This window comes from Malurus melanocephalus, unplaced genomic scaffold (genome assembly GCF_030028575.1).
Source record: "Malurus melanocephalus ecotype Western Australia unplaced genomic scaffold, MMel_1.1 scaffold_48, whole genome shotgun sequence".
NCBI classification, from domain to species: Eukaryota; Metazoa; Chordata; class Aves; order Passeriformes; family Maluridae; genus Malurus; species Malurus melanocephalus.
The window spans coordinates 3,029,651-3,053,385 of NW_026623280.1; the positions used below are offsets into that span (position 1 = coordinate 3,029,651).

The 23,735-nt window shown below is 35.0% G+C and overlaps 1 protein-coding gene across 1 annotated transcript in view; it reads left to right on the plus strand.

Annotated features, from left to right (window-relative positions):
* The window catches only part of SPATA17 (spermatogenesis associated 17), an 84,454-nt gene that overhangs the window by 49,316 nt on the left and 11,403 nt on the right, over positions 1–23,735 (plus strand). Inside the window, exons 7-9 of the mRNA XM_057365077.1 lie at positions 1,709–1,912; positions 6,981–7,132; positions 15,243–15,381. Coding sequence (XP_057221060.1) covers positions 1,709–1,912; positions 6,981–7,132; positions 15,243–15,381 — 495 coding nt within the window. The remainder of the gene's footprint in view (positions 1–1,708; positions 1,913–6,980; positions 7,133–15,242; positions 15,382–23,735) is intronic.

Consider the following 23,735-nt stretch of genomic DNA (forward strand, 5'->3'; position numbering starts at 1 on the left):
TCAATTTGTGTGGAATTTGTGTTGACTGCAGCATTATATATTTRAGAGAACTTATGTAACATCAGTATGGTGTAAATACATTCAATAATTGTTCAACAACGGTGCAATAAATTCTGAGATAAGATATGGAACCTGTGTTTATGTAGCACTAACAGGTCACCAAGTGTTCACAAGCAAAACTGCTGGGCTGATTAGAAAATTGCAATCTAACAACGTATGAAGTACTACAAAAATAATAACAGCATGAGAAGGATCTGTAGCTTTATGAGATGTTTATGTGAGTAAGAGCCAGACTTGCAGAACAAAAGATTAATGTCCAGCTGAACTGTACAGATCATAGAGATGGACCTGGAATTTCACATTCATTCCAGTGATTCTGCTTGCCTGCTGTTTGAAGCATGGATCCCTGCCATTCTAATTTGGCATCCTGAAGAGCTGAAGGAACAACCAGTGGTGGTTTGGCATACATATGATTCTGCCACTTACCTCTATTCCTGTCCTTTTTCCCATTGTACATTTAGATCATTAGTGAACTAGTTTGTAGGGTTTGCACTAAGAGGGGAGCATTTAACAGAAAACCAAAATAAATTGTCATTAGACCTATATCACATAGAGAGTTGAAGAATGTAGCCCATAAAATTTTGAATAGCCCAACAGTATTTTGAATAAGTTACCATCCCTGAATATTTTTGTCTRTTAGATGCTATGTTTTATATGTGCCTTATTTAATTGTTTTGACACAAGAAACTGGAACTTCCCAGAAGGATATGTTAATGAAAAATGCATTAGAGCTAATTGGAAAGTGTTCGATCCTCTTAGCCCCAAGAGTTTAATTCTTTATGAGGAGCTGACGCCCTACATAGTTTTCTCATGGGTCCTCAGTAGTGTTCCATAGAAGCAATACAATATTTTAAATATTTACTCTTTTCCTTTATTCAAAGTTTATTAGTAATTAGAATTATGATAAAAGCAAAGGACAGTATATTTTAACTGAGCAAGTCTACTTTAAAGGTTTTAGTATACCATTGTAGAAAATATAATTATCTTTAAAGAAACTCAGTATCTTTAAATTGGTTTTTGTGTCTTTTAATCATATGTTATGTTTTATAGGGAATTCKGTGGCTTTGTGCAACGTAGAGTTGGAATTCTCATATTTAACAGCTCATAAATAATTCAGTAAACTCACATATGTGTATTTGGAAATTGTTTATATRCAACTGATAAAATCCCTTCATTTATAGATATGATTTGGGAACAGTCTGTCACATAATTGTGACTTGTCAGATATTCACAGATTGCTAACAATGTAGATCACTAAAACAGAATTTGAAACATGTTTTATATTAGTAATTCTTRTATCACACTAGTGATGCAATTAGTTATGTAAAAAAATCGAATTCAGTGACAAATGAACCTTTAAATTTTGGTCACAGTTTAGAAATCAGTATGCTAAATTTTTGGTTTTCCTTATTTTATGCCATTAAGACTGAACATATTGTAATAGTGATTCAGGAATATATTGTGGGCATTTTGTTAGGAAAAAAATGTTTATTGGGTTTTGATATTTAATGAATTATTTTYTATTTCTCCTTAACCAATGTCTGTTTTACTTTTAAAACTGCTGCAGGTGCTGCAGTCTGATTTTGTTCCTAATGTATATAGAAATTTAATTGAGTTGATTTCAAAGATATTCCCATCTTCTGCTCAGATTCCAGGCATCTACAATTCACCACGCAGAATATCCCCAGATCCCATGGAACTGCTGCTACGGAAGTCAAAGCCACTGACCCACAAAAAGCAGCAAGTGAAGARTCCCTTTCCCTATGAGGTCTATGCCTGGCCAACTTGCAAAAAACCTCCAGCTTTCGTCACAGCACTGCCTCAGCTGCCCACTGACAGACAGAAACCTCAGGTAACATTTTCCAGTGACTCTGTGGCAGTTTTTCCTCACATATTTTATTATAGATTATCACAGAATATCTTGAGTTCGATCACCAGGTCTGAAAATACYTTTTGTGAATTAAAAAAAAAAAAGAAAAAAAAAATGCAAGTGTGCTTGAATTTAAGGTATGAAGTCTTTGATGCAGATTTGACTTAAAGAAAAAGAAATCTAGGTGTTATGTAAAAACAYGGAAATATGATTCTTTATGTGTTGTTTTTGTCCTTTGGGGAAAAAAGTGTAATTTATGGTATTTCAAAGGTATAACCTGATACAGTTGAATATCAATATTATGATTCATTAGACCTAGAAATTTTAATTTCCAATCTTAAATCGATACAAAAAAAAAAAAAGAAGTGAAAGCTAAGAGGGCAAATTAAACAGTTGAGACAACTTTTTCCTCAGTTTGCAATTGTTTTCCATATGAGGACTGAGACACCCTCTCATTTCAGAACAGTTCCTGCTCTCTTGTGTCCACTAGGTGTGTGTCAGCTTGAATTACAAAGATTTCCACATTTTGTGCTCCATCATAGCAAAGTTGCCCAGCTTCCATTCTTAACTGTCCTGGACTCAATTTTAATTTCAGTTGATGCCAACATATGCTGCAGGTAGACTTTTTCTCTTCTGTAAAGTTATGGCCATCTGTGAGATARCAGTTTTTGCCACCTTATTTTCAAAACCTGCTGGAGAGGTGACCAATATATACAGCAGACAAACTTTTGAGACCTTTGTGTTCCTCCTTTGGTGACAGTACAATGACATGTAGCTTTTGCCAGTAGGTGCCTGATACAGTTACTTTTGGTATAGAAATATTCTGTCTTCCCCTCTATTCTGAAAAACCTCCCAGTTTCCCAATCTACTGAATCTTCTGCTCAACTCACAAACATGCTTTCCATGATGGTTTCACTTTGAATGACACAATGTCTTCAGAACCTCTGACACTTTTCCTTTTTGTACTCCATTCTATATTTAAATTTCCTCCTCTGTGTCTTGTTTAGAAAGCAATGCTTCTACATGAATCCTTAGTAACTTCCAGTGAAGCTATCACCCATCTSCAGAAATGTAGCAACTTGAGCTATGAGCAGTGTATGTGTAACTTTAAGGGTGTTCTACTCTGAATCAATATCACTCTCTACAGCTCTTTCAAAGGAGGCTGTGGCCAGGTAGGGATCAGTCCCTTTTCCCAGGCAACCAGTGACAGGACAAGAGGACATAACATTGAACTGTGCCAGGGGAGGTTCACTTTGGACATCAGGAAGAATTTTTTCACTGTAAGGGTGGTCAGACATTGGAACAGGCTGACCGGGGAACTGATGGAGTCACCATCCCTGGAAGCATTCAAGAAATGAGTGGATTTAGTAGCATTTAATGCTATGGTTTAGTAGACAAGATGGTGTTTGGTCAAAGATGGGACTCAATGATCWTGGAGGTTTTTTCGAACCTTTACGATTCTATGATTCTAAGAAGGTGCAAACTTGTAAGAATATCTCTGGAATAGCAGAGGTGAGCACACTGCTTATCACAATAATAATCAACTTTYGGTCAGTTCTCCACCTTTGTCCTTCCTTCCCTGTGTTCTCCCTAACTTGACTCCTTGAGCTTCCTCACAGAACGACCTCATTGACTCACCTTAGAATTGAGACAACGTGTGAGCCAGCAAGTAGTTTGGGTGATCAGGGAGTTAGGAGTTGACATAAACATGACATTACAGCTTTATCTTCTGGGACTAAGAGAGCTATGACAGTCCTTGAGCAGGATGTGACTGGTTGCATTGTCTCTCAGGAAAGGGAAAGATTTYGCCTTGAGGACATGGTCCAGGAATCAGGCTTTTAAATAAATAGAGAACTCACAATTTCTCCATTGTTAAGGTGCTCTTGCAAAACTGCTTTATTGTATACAAAGTATCTTACAAGCTTCTGCTTGGATTTGGAATATTTTATAGACCTTTCTAAGTTCAGACGCACGCACAGCAGTCATGCACAGATAGCCTTTTAGAACAAACCAGAAGAGTTCTGTTTATTTTCTGCACCTCAAAGAGGGAATTTACTATATAATACTTTAATCCTTTCAGCACCCTGGGATGTACACTGTGGGGTAAATTTTCAAAGCACAGCGCATGGATTTAGCTGCCCGACTCTTATTGATGTTAGTGGGAGTCACACGGCTAAATCCCTGCACAACACTTTGACAATTTAGGGTTGTATGTCTAAGAAAAGGACACTGGTTTGAGCTGATGAAACAGCTGGAAATGAAAACCCATCAGAACACATCATCCTGAAAGTTGTCTGGTGTGAAAATAAGAAATTTAATTAGTAGATATACTTGTGTCCTAGTTCTTTGTGGAAACACTTTTTCTAATATCTGTCTGGCTCACTGTGAGCCACTTGTTACTTTTTTTCAGGTATCTAAAATTTTTATTGCCCATACGTTTTATATGAGGATGTCAATTATATATGTTTAAAAGAAAAAAAATTGACCATMTTTCCATTTTCTCTTCGGGAAATGAGTATTTAGTGTTTAATAGGTAAGCTCTGTGTGTGTAAGATAGTGTATTTAAAAGAAAGGTTTTAATGATGCTTATACATCAGTTAGATCTGTCATTTTTATTAGAGTTAACTAGAATTACAGTTTTATAGAAACACGGATAATGCTAAAATTAAAATAAGTCTATTCATTAAAAGGCATTAATAACAGAATGCACATTACCATTTAGGTGTTTTTGTATGCTCTGATCTGTTGTGGAATGGGAAGGTGAGAAATGCATAATTTCATGCAGATTTTTTTTATCATGAGCTTCTGATGTTATGGTAAAGCAGTAGAATGCTGACCTGCTAACCTTTATTTGGCAAACCAGTTGGTATCAAGAAGATTTGTGCTACTCAGTACAAATTCCAAACAGAGSATAGAGCTGCATGAATTTCCTTCAGGGTAAAAATTGTTGGTTGACTCCTTGCCTTCCTTACATAGCCTGACCTCCCCAGAAAGATTTCCATTTTGAAGCAGGATGCCTGAAATGCTTGCAAGCACTGTCAATTTGAAAACATTTTTAAGCACCCCTCTACCACAGTTTCCACAAGTCTTAATCTTGTAAAATGGAAATAGATACATGGATTTTTTAGACGTCTTCATTTAAAATACATTCCTGAGGTCCCTATTATTTAGAAATGTCTTTAAATACTTGAGTAAGAATAACGGAAAAATCTTCAGGTAATGTTTAGAATTAGCTCAGTATTCTAATTATATACTTTGCTTTCTCCATCTATTAGCAGTTGTAATTTTACTTGAACTATGGACTGGGATTTTTTTTTCTCTATCTAACTCCTGGTTAAGTCTTAYAAATTAAAGATGGAGAAACCCCCTTACTTGGATATCTGATTTAGCCCTCATCCTGGTCGAATATGAGTTAATATTTTTCAGTGAAGAAAAAATGCAATGTTCTGAAAGACTACTTCTAAGAGCAAGCATATTATTTTGCAATAGTACTTTTCTTTCTTCCTTCCTCCATATATCCACTCAATGCAAACATCTTGTAACAAAGAATATTCATATTTTAATACATTTTAGGCTTTTTTATAACCTGATCAAGTTATATATTGCTAGAACATTACTGACTAATTTTAATGACCTGTACTAATACTGATTATTCTCTCATGGGTGGTAACACTTTTCATTCTGTTTTTAAAGACTTTTGTGTTCATTTTAAATGAACTTTTTTTTTTTTTTTACTCAGAAAACAGTAGCAAGAAAATACCTGCAAGAAGTGTATATATTATGCTTATTTGCCTCCTGGAACCTTTAAAAAGATCTCCAAATCTTGGTGCTGCGCCTTTAAAAAGTAAAGTTCCAATAAAAATCCATTAACTACTTTCAAATATAGCAATCCTCCTGTCCAGCTGTGAAAAGTACTAGATGATACTTATTTGCCATTTGTGTTATTTACGGTCCATGACTTTTATGGTAACTGGTTCCTATTATTGGTTTCTATTAATGTAAAACGTAAGTGAACATAAATGAGGCGTGAATCATTTCTTTTTATTAGCCCCACAGTCTTCACTCAGTGCTTGCAGTAACTCCAGCTGTGACTTGTTAGTGATAACCTATTTAAAGAAGGAAATCTTTAAGAATAAAGGCTGTGATTAGGATTCTTTGTCTGTTCATAGTTTCAAAAGGTTTCACAAGTTCATTGCAAGATCAACAGTGATGAAAATAAAAATTAATTAGTAATACTTATAAGTCCAGGGTTGCCATTAAACTGTCCAGAGTGGCACATGGCACTAATTATATTCCAGGTAAGTATTAAGGGTTAATACTAAAAGCGAGACATATAGGAGATGTCACTTCAGCWGCGCAGGAGAGGACTTCCTGCTGTTATTTATCCATGCAGTTAAATGGTAGATACTGATACAATTAGTTATTAAACAATATACTTGGAGAAATAAAGACATATATGAGTACTTTTTAAGAATAACAAAGTTAATGTGAAATTAGACTTTTCAAAAATGGACTACATGCCTATATTACTGAAGTGATGAGTTTGGATTCTGTTAGAAGAATTTATATCTAAAGTCATGCATTAAGTTCCCTTCTAGGTAGCTTTATATTTGCATTGAATAAAGCATTTTCTTTAAGGTTTGATCTATGCAAAGTAAGACYTAAGTTTTCTGCTTAAGCAGAATTTAGATATAGTTCATACTTGTTTTTTTATTTCACCAATATTGTTTTCCTAAGGAAAAACTAAGTTCTCCTAATCAGTTCTAGCAAAGTATTTATTTTAAATAGTAAGTCTTTATTAGTAGTTAAATAAATTTGGAGTGCACATTTCTCACTCTCTCTTTGAAGATTTAGAGTATGTTATCAACCTTTATGTTATTTGTAAGTCTCTATCAAAACAAACTGCTTTTATTATTTTGGAAGAAAAGTCTCACTACACTTCCCAGACATTCTCTCTCTTGTTTCATCAGTGATGTGCCATGAACAAAAGAGGGAAGGAAAAGAACTATTGCCCCAAAATAAACTACTTGTATTACCCTACTCCTTTCAGGGGTCTTTCCGCGATCACGCTGACGTGTTGTGGCAGCGCTACAAGCCTTTGGACCCAACCCTGCGAGTGGCAGAATCGAGYGATTCACCACCAGCCAAGGCCAAAGAGCGACCACGAAGGGGGGAATGGAGACATCTTATACATGAGAATGAGTAAGTGCTTTGGGTTTTCTGATATTGTTACGAGGGTGTTTTCTTTATTCTGTTGCTTTCAGAAACCTGACAAAATGAAATGTCAAACCTGACAGCTTACTAGAAAGCATTTTATGTATATACTTCTAAATTCTGTGTCCTTAGATTATAAACTGCTCAGGGCAGAGACCCTATCTTGTAATTGTGTGACATGTGCCATCCATATCTATGAATCTATAGAAGTTGTTGCAATAATAATAATAATAATAATAATAATAATAATAATAATAATAATATGTGATGCAACAGATGGCTTTAACGGGAAATAAGAAAACAAATATAAATTCTGTCATGCCACATGCACCTTGCCGAGGAAAAAAATACTGTTTCAGTCTTCATATTTTGCAAGTTTGCTGGTTATGGGGGGAAAAAATGGTGTTGCATGCCAATGAGACTTGTCCTGTCTCCCAGTAGGGTACCACAGCTTACTTGGAAGGGAAGGGAGCATATGTTACACGTTAAAACATGATACAAATCTGGAATAATCTTTGAAGCAATTTGATTTCCAATGCCATAGCATCTGTAATAGTGTCAGACAGGCCAGTTCTTTTCCATAAAATCTCAAATACAGGCATAATCCATCCCAAAAGATTAAGGCTTCTGTCCCAAAAGATTTAAAGCTGTTGTCAAAATATTTCTCTTTTTGTCTTTTTTTTTTTTTTTTTTTTTTTNCACTGTTTTCTCCAATCATAATAAAAGTCTGTTAAGTCACCTTCTCTGACTTTGTAGTTAACCAGAAAATGAATTGTTTTGTCAACTTTTTCCTTGAATTTACTGCTCTTGACAATCCTTTGGCCCTTCACTATCAGAATTGAGGACAGAAGGGAATCACTTTTCCTCATGAGCAGCCTGTGATCCACTGATTCACTGGCACAGGATGCTTTGCTATCTTTGATCTGTTTCATGCTTTTTTATCTGCTGCATATTGCTATGTGTCATCTTCAGGACTGGGACTTAAGTGTGCCAGAATCAATTGTGATTGCATGGTTTAGCTTCTATGTTTTTATTGTTGGATTGTTTCCCCTGATTTATAATTAGTGTCTTTGAACGAAAATGCTATTCAAAAACAATTTTGAAACTGTGAAAATATTTCAGTTAGACTACTTTTTCACTTTTGGGCAATATTTTTGGTGGTCTTCTTTTTTATATTTAGTGAGATATAGCACTTTTTATTCATTTTGTACTAAAATCCTAACGGAGTTAAGTTAAAAGTATACATACGCTTYCCTTTTCTATTCCACTCTGTATTCTTTTATGTATTGGTGTGAGGAGGAAGCAGCTTAACTTTCACATCTCAGCTTAAATTTGTGCTTTTTGTGTTTTCATTTTTTTAATCTAACTTCTGTTGGTGAAATTTAAAAGAATCCCTATCACTAGGTAGTAATTAATATTCCACCTCTCCTTTAAATTGTTTTCTTGACTGAATCAGTTGTGATCGATGCATTCCAACTGAGGGTAGGTGGTGTCCTTCATTTATAGGCATGACTACATGGCCCAGTCTTTATTTGATGAAGTTTACCCCAGATGTCACTGTGTCAACAGTTTCAGAAGGTCAGACCTTAAGACAAATACTTCACTGACTCTTCAGTGCAGGAATTGTGAAGATTTGGTCTTGAACAGTTTAAATTTGGAGCCTCCAACTTTGGTAGACATGRTTTGATACAGAGTCTTTATTTACCTTATGGGTAAGGAAGCATTTAGTGCCATCCTTAATGCACAGAAACAATGTCCTAACAATCAATGATTCTCAGCTTCATGCATACTAAATGCAGAGTGTATTACACATTTTCAGGCTGTGATCATTCCATTTGTGCTTCTTATTCAACCAACCATGCAAGGGTCACATCTGTAACCTTGAAAAGGTGATGATGGAGCTGCAGGTCATCACCAGGACTAATGCTCGCTAGTAATGCTGCAGCTGCTGTGTGGGATGTTGGTCTCCAGGGAGGAGCCAGCAAAGGGTTACTCAGATTCTACAGTAGTTTTTTTTTTTTTCTCAGCAGTGTCTATTATGAATTGACAAATTTCTGTTTCTTGCAATGTAATTGTGTACTTTGGGACTTTATTTCTTCCTGGTAGTGCTTTCTATGCTGATTATTCTTCTGTTTTAGAAAATAAGGAACGAATGAGTAGCAGAAGTATGTGGCATTTGTTGAGAAAGCTTGTTTTTCTTAAAAGTACAAACTGAATCCTTGATATGTATGTTTCTGGAGTGAGGTCTCTTAAGACAGAAAGATTGTTGGCATATACCTGAAATTATCAACAGCATTCAGAATTCCCACACACCCCTAATTATCAGGGTTCTTTAGAGTGATTGTTTACAGCATGATAGGATAAGGGTTSCACGTCTGAGAAAGTTCCTGCTTTTTGCGATAGAAAAATTTGGAAAAGCTGTGAGAGAGTTTGAGGCAGGCAGAAGCAATACAAATGAAACCAAGAGAGAGTACTGCTTATTTAAGGCAACTGCTGGAATTTCCTGTTCTTTAATGAAAGAGCAACTGRGTGATCCAGCCTAATAAGAATGATTCCTTTTTCTCATGTAATTGAAGCTGTTACAAGCTTATTGTGCTATTTTTTTGTACAAATGAAGTGATTTCCCCCTCTGCTTGGACAGGAATGACAGTTGCATTCCTTTGGGATGGCCACTTTATGCAGTGTCTAGTTTGAGATCCCAGCTGCTGGATCCAGCAGTTTTAGTTGAAGCAAGAAAAGTTATTTCCTCAGTTGCATGCAGCTAGCCTAACTTTCCAGAGAACAAAAATGTAAATTATTTTTATTAACTTTGATGAGATCTGTCTCATATAATATGCCTCATACTTCAAAGTATCTATTAAACATCTTTATGAAGTCAACGAACATCAGAATGAGATGCAGTGTGGTGACAGCAATAGTGTAAGGCTTAGGTTTCCTGATTTATTGTAGCCTTCTGGTGTGACATCAGTGRCATCATCTCAGCTTCTGTCCACATTTGTTCTCAGTGCTGTGTTGAAGATGCACAGCCTGGTCCGGCTCACACTGCATCACTCAGCAATGTTTGCACACCCTGCCTCTCACTGTGTGAATACTGTGGCACTGAGCTCCTCATGGGTTTATTCTCAGCAAGATTGTGCTTTTCTTTAGAAGCAGCTTAGGTGCTGCTGTGCCACCCTGTGCTGGGCATGACAGGTACACTTGCAGAGAAGTTAGTGACATAAATAARCCCTGTCTTGAAGAACACTGATGTTATGAATTGCCCGGTGTTAATGGTAAGAAAACATAAAAAAGCAAGTCACTTTAAAGTTTAGGATTTAAAAAATTATTTTAATTCCTTGAGTTATAAAATCTTTTACAGTATTTCTGAYTTAGCTGCAGTGAAAATGGCTACTACATTTTATATGATACAAATACAACACATCTGAAAACTTTTTGCAAATTATACTTAGTTTGTCATATGCTTTGCAACTTCAGCAATTTGCATATTTTCCGGACTGTTATTGTATTATGATAAACAGGGATTATCATATATTTTCAGATAATGTTTTCTTAACAATTCAACTTCTATTTGTAACTCTTCCATTTATTTTAATTACTAGCACAGTGTGCAACATTTATTAATCAGCAGAGTCTTTTTAAGTTAAAATACTAAATTAGCTAACCCCATTAACACAGAATACTCCAAACAAGCAGTAATAGGAGAGGTAGTTACTGTGCAAATCGTATTATACATGCGGGTGCTCTAGGGCACAGTTAAGCATGATTACCCTCTTTTGATCCAGTATTCCTCTGCTTCTTCCAGCTAATTTCCACTGGAAATTTACAAAGTAGCTCCTTCATTTTTCCATCTTAATTTTTCTAATGAAGTTCTGGTACTTTATAACACTGGGGATGCAGATAATAAGTCTGTGTATAATTAAGAAGTTCCGGAATTTGCTGCAGAAGAGATCTCTTTTACTTTCTAAAAGAACTAGGCTGTGCTTTTACTTGTCACTTGACATTCTTGCAGACCAGGGTTAAATAAAATGGCCACAGGATTTTTAGATTTRCTGATCTTACAATCAAAGTGATTGATATTTTTTCAATAAACWGTGTATTTAGTATATTACCAAAACCAATATTTGTACTTAGGCACCCAAGTAGGTTTCTCATGACAAAAATAGTGCAGTAAAGATAATGTCACTAGATACGTTAAGTAAAATTTTCCATCTTTATTCTCATATCTAACATTTAGATTTTAATATACATGCATTATAAATGAAATAATGTCTGCCCTGCTGCAATTGTTTTGCTGTGGAAAATCTTTATGCTTCCTTCTTTGTTCTTCATGAAAAGACAGACACTGTTGGATTTAATGAAAAAATTATTTCAGGTATAACCCAAATTTGGAAGCTTAAAATTAATGTCATGTTTTATTAAAGAAAAAAAAAAGATAAAATATTCACTGATCCCTGATAGAGAAGCATGGATTGTTTGGAGCTAATTGTTCATGGAGTTCTTCAAAGTGAGATAAAATTGTCTTATTTGAATTAAATCAAGACAACAAGGAATTGAATTCCTACTGTATAAAAACACTTCAGATAAATATTCAGCAGTGTCACAGAGTGTTAATATTTTACTGGTGTTTTTACTACTAAATTAAAAAATGTGCAGTACATACGAATGTGAAAGTTTGAAAACCCACCTAAATAGTACTCAGGGTTTTATATTTCTTAYTGTGCCCTGGCAGTGTAGCATGTTTGAAAGTCCAGTAGTAGATGTGGCAGTTCTTTCTCAGAGGCCTGAGAATGTTTTGAAGCATTTCTGGCATCAGGATTACCTGCTTGCTCTGCTAGACTGCTGGGCTTTTTTGTTGTAATTTAAATTTCAAGAAGAAGTCATTGCCTGTGTCCTGTGTCCGATTGGTAGGTGCCATATAGCATTGGGACACTGCTGCCCAGCAGGAAATGATGGACCTGACTGCTTCCTGCTTGTGCTGCTGCACTCCTCTCACACTGCCATAGACACTAGAAGCCAGTTCCTGCTGCTGCTTCTGTCATCTCTGTCAATCCCATTGGAAAGCCTTCAGCATCTAAAAGGCCTCTTCCATCTCCTTTCAAAATAGCCAGAGAGATTGCAATAAAAGAGACAGAACAGAAGGAAGGAATGGTAGGTGAGGAATTCAGGAACAAGTAATTCTGCCATTTATAGCATCTGAGATAGATTCCCATTTTTGGTTCCAACCCTTTCTCCATTTTGAATGCATTGTTTGGCAAATCTCTCATTCGGGCTGACATAAAATAATTTTTCATTTTTCAGTGTATTTCTTCGGGGAAAGTTCGCCTTACATTAAATCATCATCTTTTGGGAAGTCTCAGCTCATACTGACTTTGTCTTATGGCACAATATAACACCAATACAGAATTTATTTCTTCTTTAGTGCTTCTGCCTCTATCATGTTTATTGAAAACCTTTAAGAATTTCTGAATTTACATTTMTATTGCAAGGAAAAGCTGAAACCTAGATATAGGAGTAATGAGTGAATGTTTTGAAATGTAAACTATTGATATCTAAACTTGCGCAGTTGATGATGATATCATACTRTTGTCTGAATTTAATTTTCTTCTTCCATCACTCTTTTGTCACTTTCACAGCACATAGTGTCATTAATTTTGAGAAAAGCTGTGTCAGGTGTATACAAAGAGTTACAGAACATAATACCATTATTAAAGTGTTTTACAGTGCTATTACTTCTTACTATTATTATTGGTTGGGGGGGTATAATGACTCCCGTTAATTTGGTTACCCTACTTAACACAAAAAATTGTTGTGATTTTTTAAATTACTTATTTATATAATGAAAATTCTCACTTACTTTAAAGAGACACTGAATTTACAAGCATATGATCCTTTCTTGTAGTCAGAGCATCATCACTATATGGATCTGCCTCCTAACTCTGACAGCAGAACTGTAAACAGAAGGAAAAGCTTCTACTTGATACCATTATATCCTATTATATTTTTATGTTCTTTCATTTAAATTTTAGTAATTTTCATTGTCCAACACTTTACTGCAACTCTTCATAGTTGTTATTTTTATTTACACAGCCATAGACCTACATTCCAATCTGTACGGCACATATTCCAGCTAATGATCTTAGAGAAGATATACAGCAGAGTGCAGATCACCTTTGTGCTAAACTACATGTGGAACATACTGCTAATTGTGTCTCAAAATGTTCATTTTGGGGTTTTTCTTTTGAATCATAGTCGAACCTACATTACTCTGAGTATTTGTTTGCCAAAAAGACAAAGACTAACTGATCCACAGTAAAATCAAAACCTCTATGAAGAAAATTTTATAGGGAAAACTATAATAATTTACTTCTATTTTCCTCAAGTTTTTTTATAATTTTTTGTATAAATTTTACAGACATGGTATTCATATTAAATTATGAATGCTATAGCTCAACTAAATTCTCTGCATATATGGGCAAATCCCTAAACTGCAAGCCTTGTCTTCTCAGCTATCCAATCCCCTGAGAAAGCCAATTTTCTTTCATGTCTGAACAAAAGAAAAATGTACTATTAAAATGCAATTCAGAAGTGATAAAAACTGCAAGTGGAGCAGCCGGCTCACAGCACCTTCGATGTATTCTCTGGGACACTGGGGCCACATTAATTTTTGTGTGTGTGTGATGTCCATCCCATGTGCAAATTAGCATTACAAGTACCCTAATCTGTCTTGTGTGAGGGTGTCCTTTCCCATGGGTGTACACATGCTACTATAGCATTTTATTATTTAAAAGTCTGCTAACTCAGGGATTTTCTTTCACTAACTTTACATGACATTTGTTTGTGGCATGTGAGAGAAGAAGTTGATATAGCTGGAAAGATTCTGAAACAATTTCCTTTTATGAGGTAAAAAGAAAAAAATAATTTAAGAAAACAAACAGTTGCTAATAAATCAGTTAGTCAAAATAAATAATTTTCTGCATCTGTATCAGCTGAGAGACAAAGAAGGGTATTAATTCTCATCTTTATCAAAATCTTGTTTGCCTAACTCTTATAGGGACTCTGATTTCCCTAGGAATTTTTAGGAAAAAAAATCTAATTAACTACATTTTTCATGTTTGATGATGATTAACTACACTTTTCATGGCAGTTAAAAGTGATATTTTAGGCCTCTGAAGTGTATATGTTTAATTTTACTGAATAACATTTTTTCCTGCACTTCTAGAATAAAGAACACGTTGATTTTTTCAGTGTACCATCAATGATAAACTTTATTCCCGGTGTTTCACTTTATAGCCAAATGTACTTGTTTTCTGTCATGACTCTCTTGGAAACTGAAACAGATAGAACTGAGACATGTTTGTAAATCAGATCTTATATACAGATGTTTTTCACCTTCCTCCATACAGTTTGCTGTGGAACATACCCAGAAAACCTGTGGTTGTCCATGAWAGTTAGGGACATCCATCTGAAATCYTCTGCCARCAGATAGCTGGAGCTTTGCTGCTCGCTGGCACTATGCAAGGCAGAAGTCCATCATCATTATGACCGAAAATGAAAGAATCTGGCTCGAAAAGATTGCTAATTAGGACATAATTACAACTTAAGAGTAAAGTACACAATCTGTGAATTCTGAAGAAACCATTTCTCTGGTTTGTAGTTTACCAATATGTGCAAGTTTCTGTTCCTTGAAATGAGAATACGGTTTATTTAGCTTTGGTTATCAAATACCAACTGCCTGCTAAGGCCTGAGGTATCAACATGCACATCCCAGCAAATGAAACCCTGATGGTTCTGAGCATTCCATCAGTTGTTAGTGCAGATTCAGACAAAATAATCATCTACTAACTCAAGTGAACAAAGTTAGACCCTTGTGCACAAAGTCCTCATTTTATTCTCTATATCTCTTTGCTCCAAATTTAATCATCTCAAAGCAACTGCAGAAGAAATTGCAGTAATCCTCTCACAATACTGAGGGGGTAGTRAAAAATAGCAGGAACATGTGTCCATGTCATCTCCTGTAGCATTGATATCCATTATTTACATTAATCCTGTGGCATCTAGAGAAGAGCATAACTGATTTTAAAATATTCTTGAATTTCAGATTTCTGCCATTTTCTTCATATCATAAGAATGATGAAAAGTATGAGCCATCACTTCATGGGTCGGGCAAATATGGCCGAGAAGCTTATGGAACTAAACATTTCAGAGACATGTATCCTGAGAAGTGGATAGCAGACAAGGTAAATCATTGCAAAAATCAAGGATTAATTTACTTTTTTTTYKATTTTAGAAGTGAATTTCAGTATGATCCAGAGATCATGGAATCCAATGGTATTCTTTGTAGCATGTTATAAAATCACATATTTRGAGATGATGTGATGAGATGTTAGATTTTCTCAGCTCTCTGGTAAGTTCAATTTGAGGAAACTYAACACCTGTTGGTCCTACAAGATCAGGGTTTAAGACCCTGACTAAGTAAGTGTTCAGTTATATGTGCTTTGCTAAGTTTCATTCTATTTGTATTGCCTTTTCTGACTTAAGAGAGGTTGTATAGTCATGCTTGCACATTAAAACAAACCTTTAGGAAATTATAGCAAAACCTGATTAAAACATCACAATATTTTACTACTTATATTCTTTGGAAAAATGGTAAAACTAATGAATAGCTGTTATTTTATTTTAAGATCACCTCATTAAATTGTCTGTTTTGTCAGGAGCATCTCATATACTTCTGGTTTTATARTGCTGCAAGAGGTAATTTTTCTCAAAAAACAAGTTTGTGTAGTGTTTAAATTACTTCTAGTTGTATTAGGTGTCTTAACCACATTAAAATTTCTGACTACAAAGAAGATCATGGACTTTGTGGGTCTGTGCTGCACTCACTGCCATGATAATTAGGGAACTGGAGCACCTTTGAAAGAAGAGAGTCTGAGACAGTGGGAACACTTCAGTCTGAAGAAGAGAAGGCACAGGGGAAATCTTATTAAAGTGCGTAAACTCCTGATGGGAGTGAAGGAAGAACAGGGATCCAAACTTCTCTCAGACTCTGTCATGTACAGTGACAAGGCAAGAGCCAATCTGAACACAARAAAACACTTTTATTTTTCTACTTTTTCTTTTCTGTGAGGATGACAGAGCACTGGCACAGGTTGCCCAAAGAAGTTGTGGAATCTTTATCCTTAGATATACCCAYAGTGTAGGAAACCAGCTTTAGCTGAGTAGGAGGGCAGCAGGGAGTGAGCTCGAGGTCTCTTCCTACCAAAACAGTTCTGGGATTTTATGACGTATGAGAACTTATTTCCCTGAAAGTAATTTAACCCTTGTAAGTATACAGTAAGTTCCAAGGAATCTTGGTTTGGCAACTAATATTTTTAAAAATACTTTTTTCTCAAAACTTTAGTCTTTAAAAATAAGCTCAGAGTAAAAGTTTGGTATTTCAACATATATTAATTACATTTCCTTGCAAATAAAACATCAACAATAAAAAAAAAATGATTTTTTTTTCTTTCAAAAGCAATGAGTGGAAGATATGACTGGCAAAAGTCCCATAGCATAACTGGTATATGAAAAGGACCTAAATGTCTTACCTTGATGGTACTCATTTTGTCCTGGACCAACTTGATTTTCCAGTTCTTAGCACTTCYTGCTCAGGCTCAGATGATGATATTGAAAAATCTAAAGATATTTGTACTGTATATCATATGAGACATATATAAACTATGGGCTTAGCTGAAAGAACTCACTTTACTTGTGATCTTGGATAGATATCAGCCTAAATCTCTGGAGCTGAAAAACTGTATACATTAACCCAACATGACACAGAGCCTTCCAACCCCAATTCTAAATCAATATGAAGCTTCCATTAGGAGCTGCTTACCCCAACAGAGAGATAAGAGGAGAAAAGAGCTATTTATGACATACCTACTGCTTTAATGGGTCATTATCAGGAAAAAGAACCCAAAAAAGAACCAAAAAACCTCAAGCTCTTCACTGCAGTTTAATGGAAAAGGCCTATAGGCAGGTATGAGGTCATACTTTCATAACTGTTAAATTTGATAGAATTCTCTGTCATGTTCTTATTTCTAAACTATATGAAAGCTCTTAATGTATCATTGCTATGAACAAAGTTATCCTGTTCTAATAAATCACAAGGCTAAGGAGCATGCAACAAAATGTTTTTTAAAAAACCCAGACTTTTGCTTATATTTGTCTGTTGAATACAACCCTCATTTCAGTTTCCCACAAGGTTATATTTCTGTGGATGCAACTTCTATCACAACATGATAAGGCTGCCTATTCAATTTCTGACAAGTTAGTTATGGTAAACAAGTTTCTTGTGTTGTTGCTGGTAAGACTGGGTGAGTTCTTCCAAGAAGTCAGTTCAGGGGTCAGTGGATGTGACTCCTCTAAACTACTGAGGTATTATTTGATGTAAGCTGATATTAGCTGTCTTTTTTTAATATTATGTATAAAAAGTTCACTTGTGTGTGTGTGCAAGAGCATGTCCTAGTTGTATTTTCCTGAGGTTTTCATGTATTTATTACTGTGCAATTTAATTCAAGTCACAAAAAGATTAGTATGTAAATTATATAATTACTTTAGAAGCAAAATGAACAATGAAAAATATTGCCGTGTTACATTCCTTCTGTAAAATGAAAGGGTATTAGCATAGACTTCCTCTAAACATAATAATTACCATATCTATGTGAAGAGAAGTTAATAGTTCCTTTTTTCATCTAGTTATARTCTGAAAATTTTTATCTCACTCAGTTTATATTTCAAAGAAGTTTGAGTTAAGGGAAAAAGTGTTCTGTTCTAACTCTTCATTATAAATAAAGAATGGAAATAATATACCTTTAGTGAAACAGAATCTACTTAGTTTACTCAGTAAATCAGTATAAGACATGAAAATGCTTACATATTTTAAGTTTTACATTATATATCAAAACACATTGGAAAGCCTTTGGTARAATTTATGTGAGAAGTTTCAATATAAAAAAATGTACGAGTCACTATAAATTTATTCTACAATGATAGGTTCCAATGTAGCTGGACAGTCAAGGGATCAAATACATTAACTATAGTCTTTCAGCTGTCAAAACACTCACATATGCTCMTATTTGCCGAGGCAGAAATGATAGCTTACAGTCTTTAATCGGTATTAGAATTAGTTTGCATATGCATTTTATAAAACCGACTTTAATGACAGCATTTAATGTTTTCTTATTYGTAAAATTCAGGAAGTGATAGTTTAAGATGTTCCATTCTGATAGCTTCTTCCCTCTGATGCCTTATTATAGGTGAATTACAGTACAACTGAATCATGGTTTCATTATTTGCACAGGCATTTTGGCCCTAAACAGGATTTTATTATCTACAAAGCATAAAAATACCCAGGACTGCAAAGAATTAATTTAGAGAACCTAAGCATATTGCACAGAACATAAAGTTGACCTTTACCGTCTACAGCTTTTGGAATGGAGTGGGATGTGGAACACATCGTAGATTTAATGTGGCACAACGCTGTCTGCAGAAACTTGGGTGGGACTGTGACTGCCTGCCCATTGCACCCGATGATTGAATCTGCTGTCACCAGCATCCTGATAATAATGAACATTCAGCTTAACGACCGTGATTATGATTATCATAATTGATGTGCAAGTGCAGTGTGTGGGAATCATTACAGCTGAACTGTACAGCACAGAAACATGCCTTAGTTATAGATAATTTTACTTTTAAATGCATTGATTGGGATAAAATATGCCTTTCAAGTTCAACAGGCCAGCTTGATATAATTTTAGTAAGATTTCTACRTGTATGAATTGATGTTTATGACCTTCCTGCAAAACAGTATTCTAGCTGTTTGTTTTGAATTGTTCCATTCCATTAATAATGGGGAATAGTTAAATATTTTGATCTTGTCTAGTGGAAATCACAGAGTACTGCCAGCGTTAACCAAATATCAACTTTAGTATTTCTGATTATCATGGCCTTGTCTGGGCTAGGAAAAATAGCCCTTTTAATTCACCACCAACACAATTCTACTTTTGGTGGAGCACTGGAAGTAGGGTTGTGGTCAACACTTCTGGCATTGTCACACTGTGCTGTGTAGCCATTAGAGCAGGCAATAGGTGTTCCATATATAAATTATATCACTTACATCTTTGTCATCAGAGGCAGAAAATTACAGGCTCAGATTCAGCCAGTGTAGATAAAGGCACAATCAACAGCTTCAGTCGATTTTGTTGAACAGTGATTGCCTTCAACTGCAATCGCATGGAGTTGCAGAAGTATTTAATTAAAACATGACATATATAACAGAAAAACACAAGTATGAGTATATATTTCAAGCCAGAGTTTATATAAAGAATGTTACAAYATAAGTATAATGAAAAGTATGGAGTTTCATTGCTTTATGCTAGGCAAAAATTTGGCTCTTTTTCCAAGAACTGACAGATTTTCAGTCTGGATTAATAAAGAAAACTGATGATGGAAAAAATTCTTGTACAGAGGGAAACTGTTTTTTTCTGTTTGAAAATAAGTTATCTCTTGTAGGGCCAACAGATACAACAGTCATGTCTAGTGGATGATGTAGATTTTTTTATATGAGGCAGATTTTTTATATATTATTTGTGCTTTCCTGTCCCTGACTATACAGAAATTTATTTAATCTTCCATTTTTCTAATCTTCCAGTGATTTGACTTGAGAATAGGTATGTTCTGTGTGAAATTTTGAATTCTTTTTTGCTCAGACTGTGACTTTATTTTTATAAAGGAATTTGCTTGTTTTTGTTTTAATTACAAAAAAAGATTATCCAAGAATATTTTCTAATACGGTGTGAAAGTGGCTAATGAAGTGCATCTGTACTGTCAACTTCATTACCTTTTAAAACTTTAAAGGCCATTTTTACCAGTGTGTTTTGTGACAGAAGTTACTGATGTACCTGAGAAGATCTAGCATGGATTTGGAATGTCAGGGTCCTAGTTCCCCAATCCAGCCTCAGTGTGTTTTCCTAGACAATACAGAACTTGCACAATGTGGCAGCCAGAAAGGAATTATTAGACTTAGAGCTGTAAGAGTTTGCTTGTTCCAGCACTGGTTTCCTCATGAGCCATGTCAGGGATAATAAGGGCTGTTTCCAAAGTATGATGCACTCCAGCGATCCCCGGCCGATGACATGGTTCCTGTAGGGTTATTACTGCTGGCATGACCTGATGTATCTATTCAGATGCTCCAAATGCACCCTTAGTTTGAGTTATCAACTGTCTGCTTCCTGTTATCAACACTGCTTCCTCTCACTTTTTTTTTTTTTGCTGTCCTGAGTCCTGCACCAAACCACAAAATTTAAATCCAATAATCTGGTTCTACAACAATGCATGTCATACTATTTCAAAAAGTCTGTCYTTTCTACCCTGTAACATGTATWATCTGCTCTCAGAAGAACCAYTTGGAGTGAGAATGCTGCTGTATCYTCACATGAAAATCAACCTGAGTGATTYCMTKCTTCCACAYAGGGTGATTCYCATGGCAGCATTACTCTTCAGAGCTCCTTGGAGCTCAGGTGTTTGGCAACCTGATTAGGCAGTAGAAAAAAAGAGTAGTGATGCCAATTGACTATCACAGAAAAACTTGCTAAGCATGTGGCCTCTGAAACTGGGTAACAAAAAACATCTTTAAGTCTCTTTTGCAACTTCTGCTCCTGATATTTTTCTCTTTTTTTTCTTTCTTTTTTCATTTTTTTGTAAATGTCATAATGTACTATTGAGAAGGAAAGGTATTAAGGAAAACAGGAGTGTGCCATGTCCAAAAATGGGACCACCAGACATTACCTCTCATTCACAGGACTAGAATGAAATTTCTCTTATGAGATGCATCCATTCACTGGAAAGATAATGAGAATTCCAACTTTTGACAGTTTACATTATGATCTTTCATTATGTCTTATTTACAGAAGTACCTTTTGTTATGAAGATCACTTTCAGTGCTCCCACTGGAAAGGTTCTTGAACTGTAAATTGGTCCTTCAAGAAAATCCTTAAAGTCACCSGTGTTGGGTTGCCTTTGATAAATGCTATGCTTGGTACATGATTATTAATGGTTATTAACCATCAGTGAGCTTTCAGATTATTTTCTTAGTTATAGAAAGATSGTAAACACTATGAAGCAAATTAAAACACGCAAAATGTATCCTTGACTGCTGTTTAACTAAAGACAGAAAAGAATCTGTGGATAAMTGGAAGGCTGAAAAATCTTTCTAGTGCAGGTTACTGGTGAGTTCCTGAGTGTGATTTTGAGAGAATGCTACAAAGGAGGGACTGAGAAGAGTCAAAACATTCAATTATTTGCATAAGAAGAGACACTGTCACCATTAGTYTAATCAAATCCAGCGGTTATTTGTAAGGGTTTGTGGACAACTAGTTGAATATTTTATAAAATGTGGTTCTCAATTCTGTAATTTTTCAGTGGGAAAATGCAGTCCCTTGATTATGATCCAAGGCTTTAAAGAATAAATTGATTTGAAAGAAAAAATTAGATGGCACTTATTATACTGTCTAACTAGCAATCCTGTGTCATTTGTCTGCTGGATGATAAATGTCTTGCTTTGCCTACCTTCCTCATTTAATAATGTAAATTGCATTTTAGTGGTATAAAAGAAAAACCTTGCTTTTTTAGTAAGAGTTTACTTTAACCAGTATTTCTGTGAGGTAGATATGCATATGTTTAAGCTTTCTAAATAATTTCCATTCTAAACATTGCTTAAACTAGTTAAAGACTTTCATTTAATCAGAAACACTTTGGAAATAGAGTATCTTGACCAATTTCTGCAGTGCATGCTTAGACTACTTTACAGTAATTTGTGGCAGAGCTTTTAATGAAAAAAAAWCAGTTAATCTAGAAACAGAAGATGCTGGATTTACACCTAATTTGTTTTATTGATACTAGTTTTTAGCATTGACTATTTGGATATGATTTTGCTTGTTGGAATTCAAAATCCATACACTATACTAAGAAATGCATGGCTTTGCCTTTTCATGTCACTTTTGCACAGGCTGTTCAGTATTCTTGGAATTAAGTAAATTTTTTTATATATATGTCAAACATAATGTATTTCAATTCAATTCAATTTGCCACAATATTGAATTAAAAAGGCTCTATTTTGAAGTCACTTAAAATTGATAATACTCACCGAGTCCTTGTTTGTGCTTGTTAAATAGAGTTGAAATTAAGTTAACTGAAAACTTTTCACAATCCCCTGACAATTACATGGGCCATACAACTGTTGGAAACTGCAAGTTTATGCTCACCGTTAGCATAATCGAGATAAATCCATGGAGATAGGCTGATTGGCCAGTAAGGATCTGGTCCATAATGAATATAAGCAATATATAAATACATGCCATTCAGAAAGAACGTTTTAGGGAAAATGGTGTTACCTATTTTCTCTGAAAAACAGACTTTTAAAATCTCATCTTTAAATGTACATTGCTGTTGAGTTTGCAAAATTGAGGTCTAAGASCAGAGACACATATTTTGATGATTTTTTTTGCAACAGATACACTTAGGACTACAGACTGTTGCATCTTGAAATTATATCTGAGTTAGAGATTTTGTTACACTGACTCATTTTGATTGAATAGTTTTATAATTTAAATGCTAATAATACCTATAAGTGTTCTGGAAGCATTCCAAGATATTAKGCCAGTTATGATCCCAAGCTGAAAGAAAGGCTGTTTTTTGTTTGTTTTGATGCTTTCTCCAGAGAACAAAAGTAGATTTTTCTCAGAGCAGTAGTACTTCATTCAGAAAAATGGATTTTAGAGTAACCCACGTTCCTTGAATAGGAAAAAAAATGCAGCAAAAGCTTTTTACATTTATGTTGGAGTGAATGAGACATTGTATGTGGTACAGACTGCTTGTTGTCTTAATGATTTGATGTAAGTATATACTGTTTCTTTCTTTAAAATTTACATTATTAATCAATTCTGAACTCATTTGCCCCATTTTATATCATAACATGATATTCACTCTGGAGTACACTTCAGTGTTTTTCCCTTTAATGCAATTATGATCTGGTTTTAACATGCCCTGTACAAACTCAGGTTCAAAGGATGTCCCACCATGATAAACTGTATTATTCCTTCTCTTACAGTTTTTGTTGATCTCAGCATAGAAAATATAGCGAAACTAAAAGGCATATCCACGTAAGGAGTGTTTTTGTGAGTAGGTGCACTGCCATGTGTTAATGTTCCAGRATGAAAGTTATGGAATTATTTGGGAATAACCTTTGCACTTCAAATTCAAACTTCACTTCCATATAAATAATCTTACAAGCTTTGATGACGTATGGAGGTAACCWCACCCCATTTAGAGGGATAGGATACAGAGACTGTGAAGCACACAGTAGCTGTTTCACAACTGTATTGGGTTTTTTTTTTCTCATAATGAGACTAGTTGAGCAGGAATTTACATTTTAACTGTGATAATAGGAACTAATAATATTCCTGACTTATAGCTTTGAGGCATGTTAGGATTTCTCACCTGTACTCATGTGAAGGAATGGCAGCAAAAGTACTGTGTGTTTAATCATTACCAT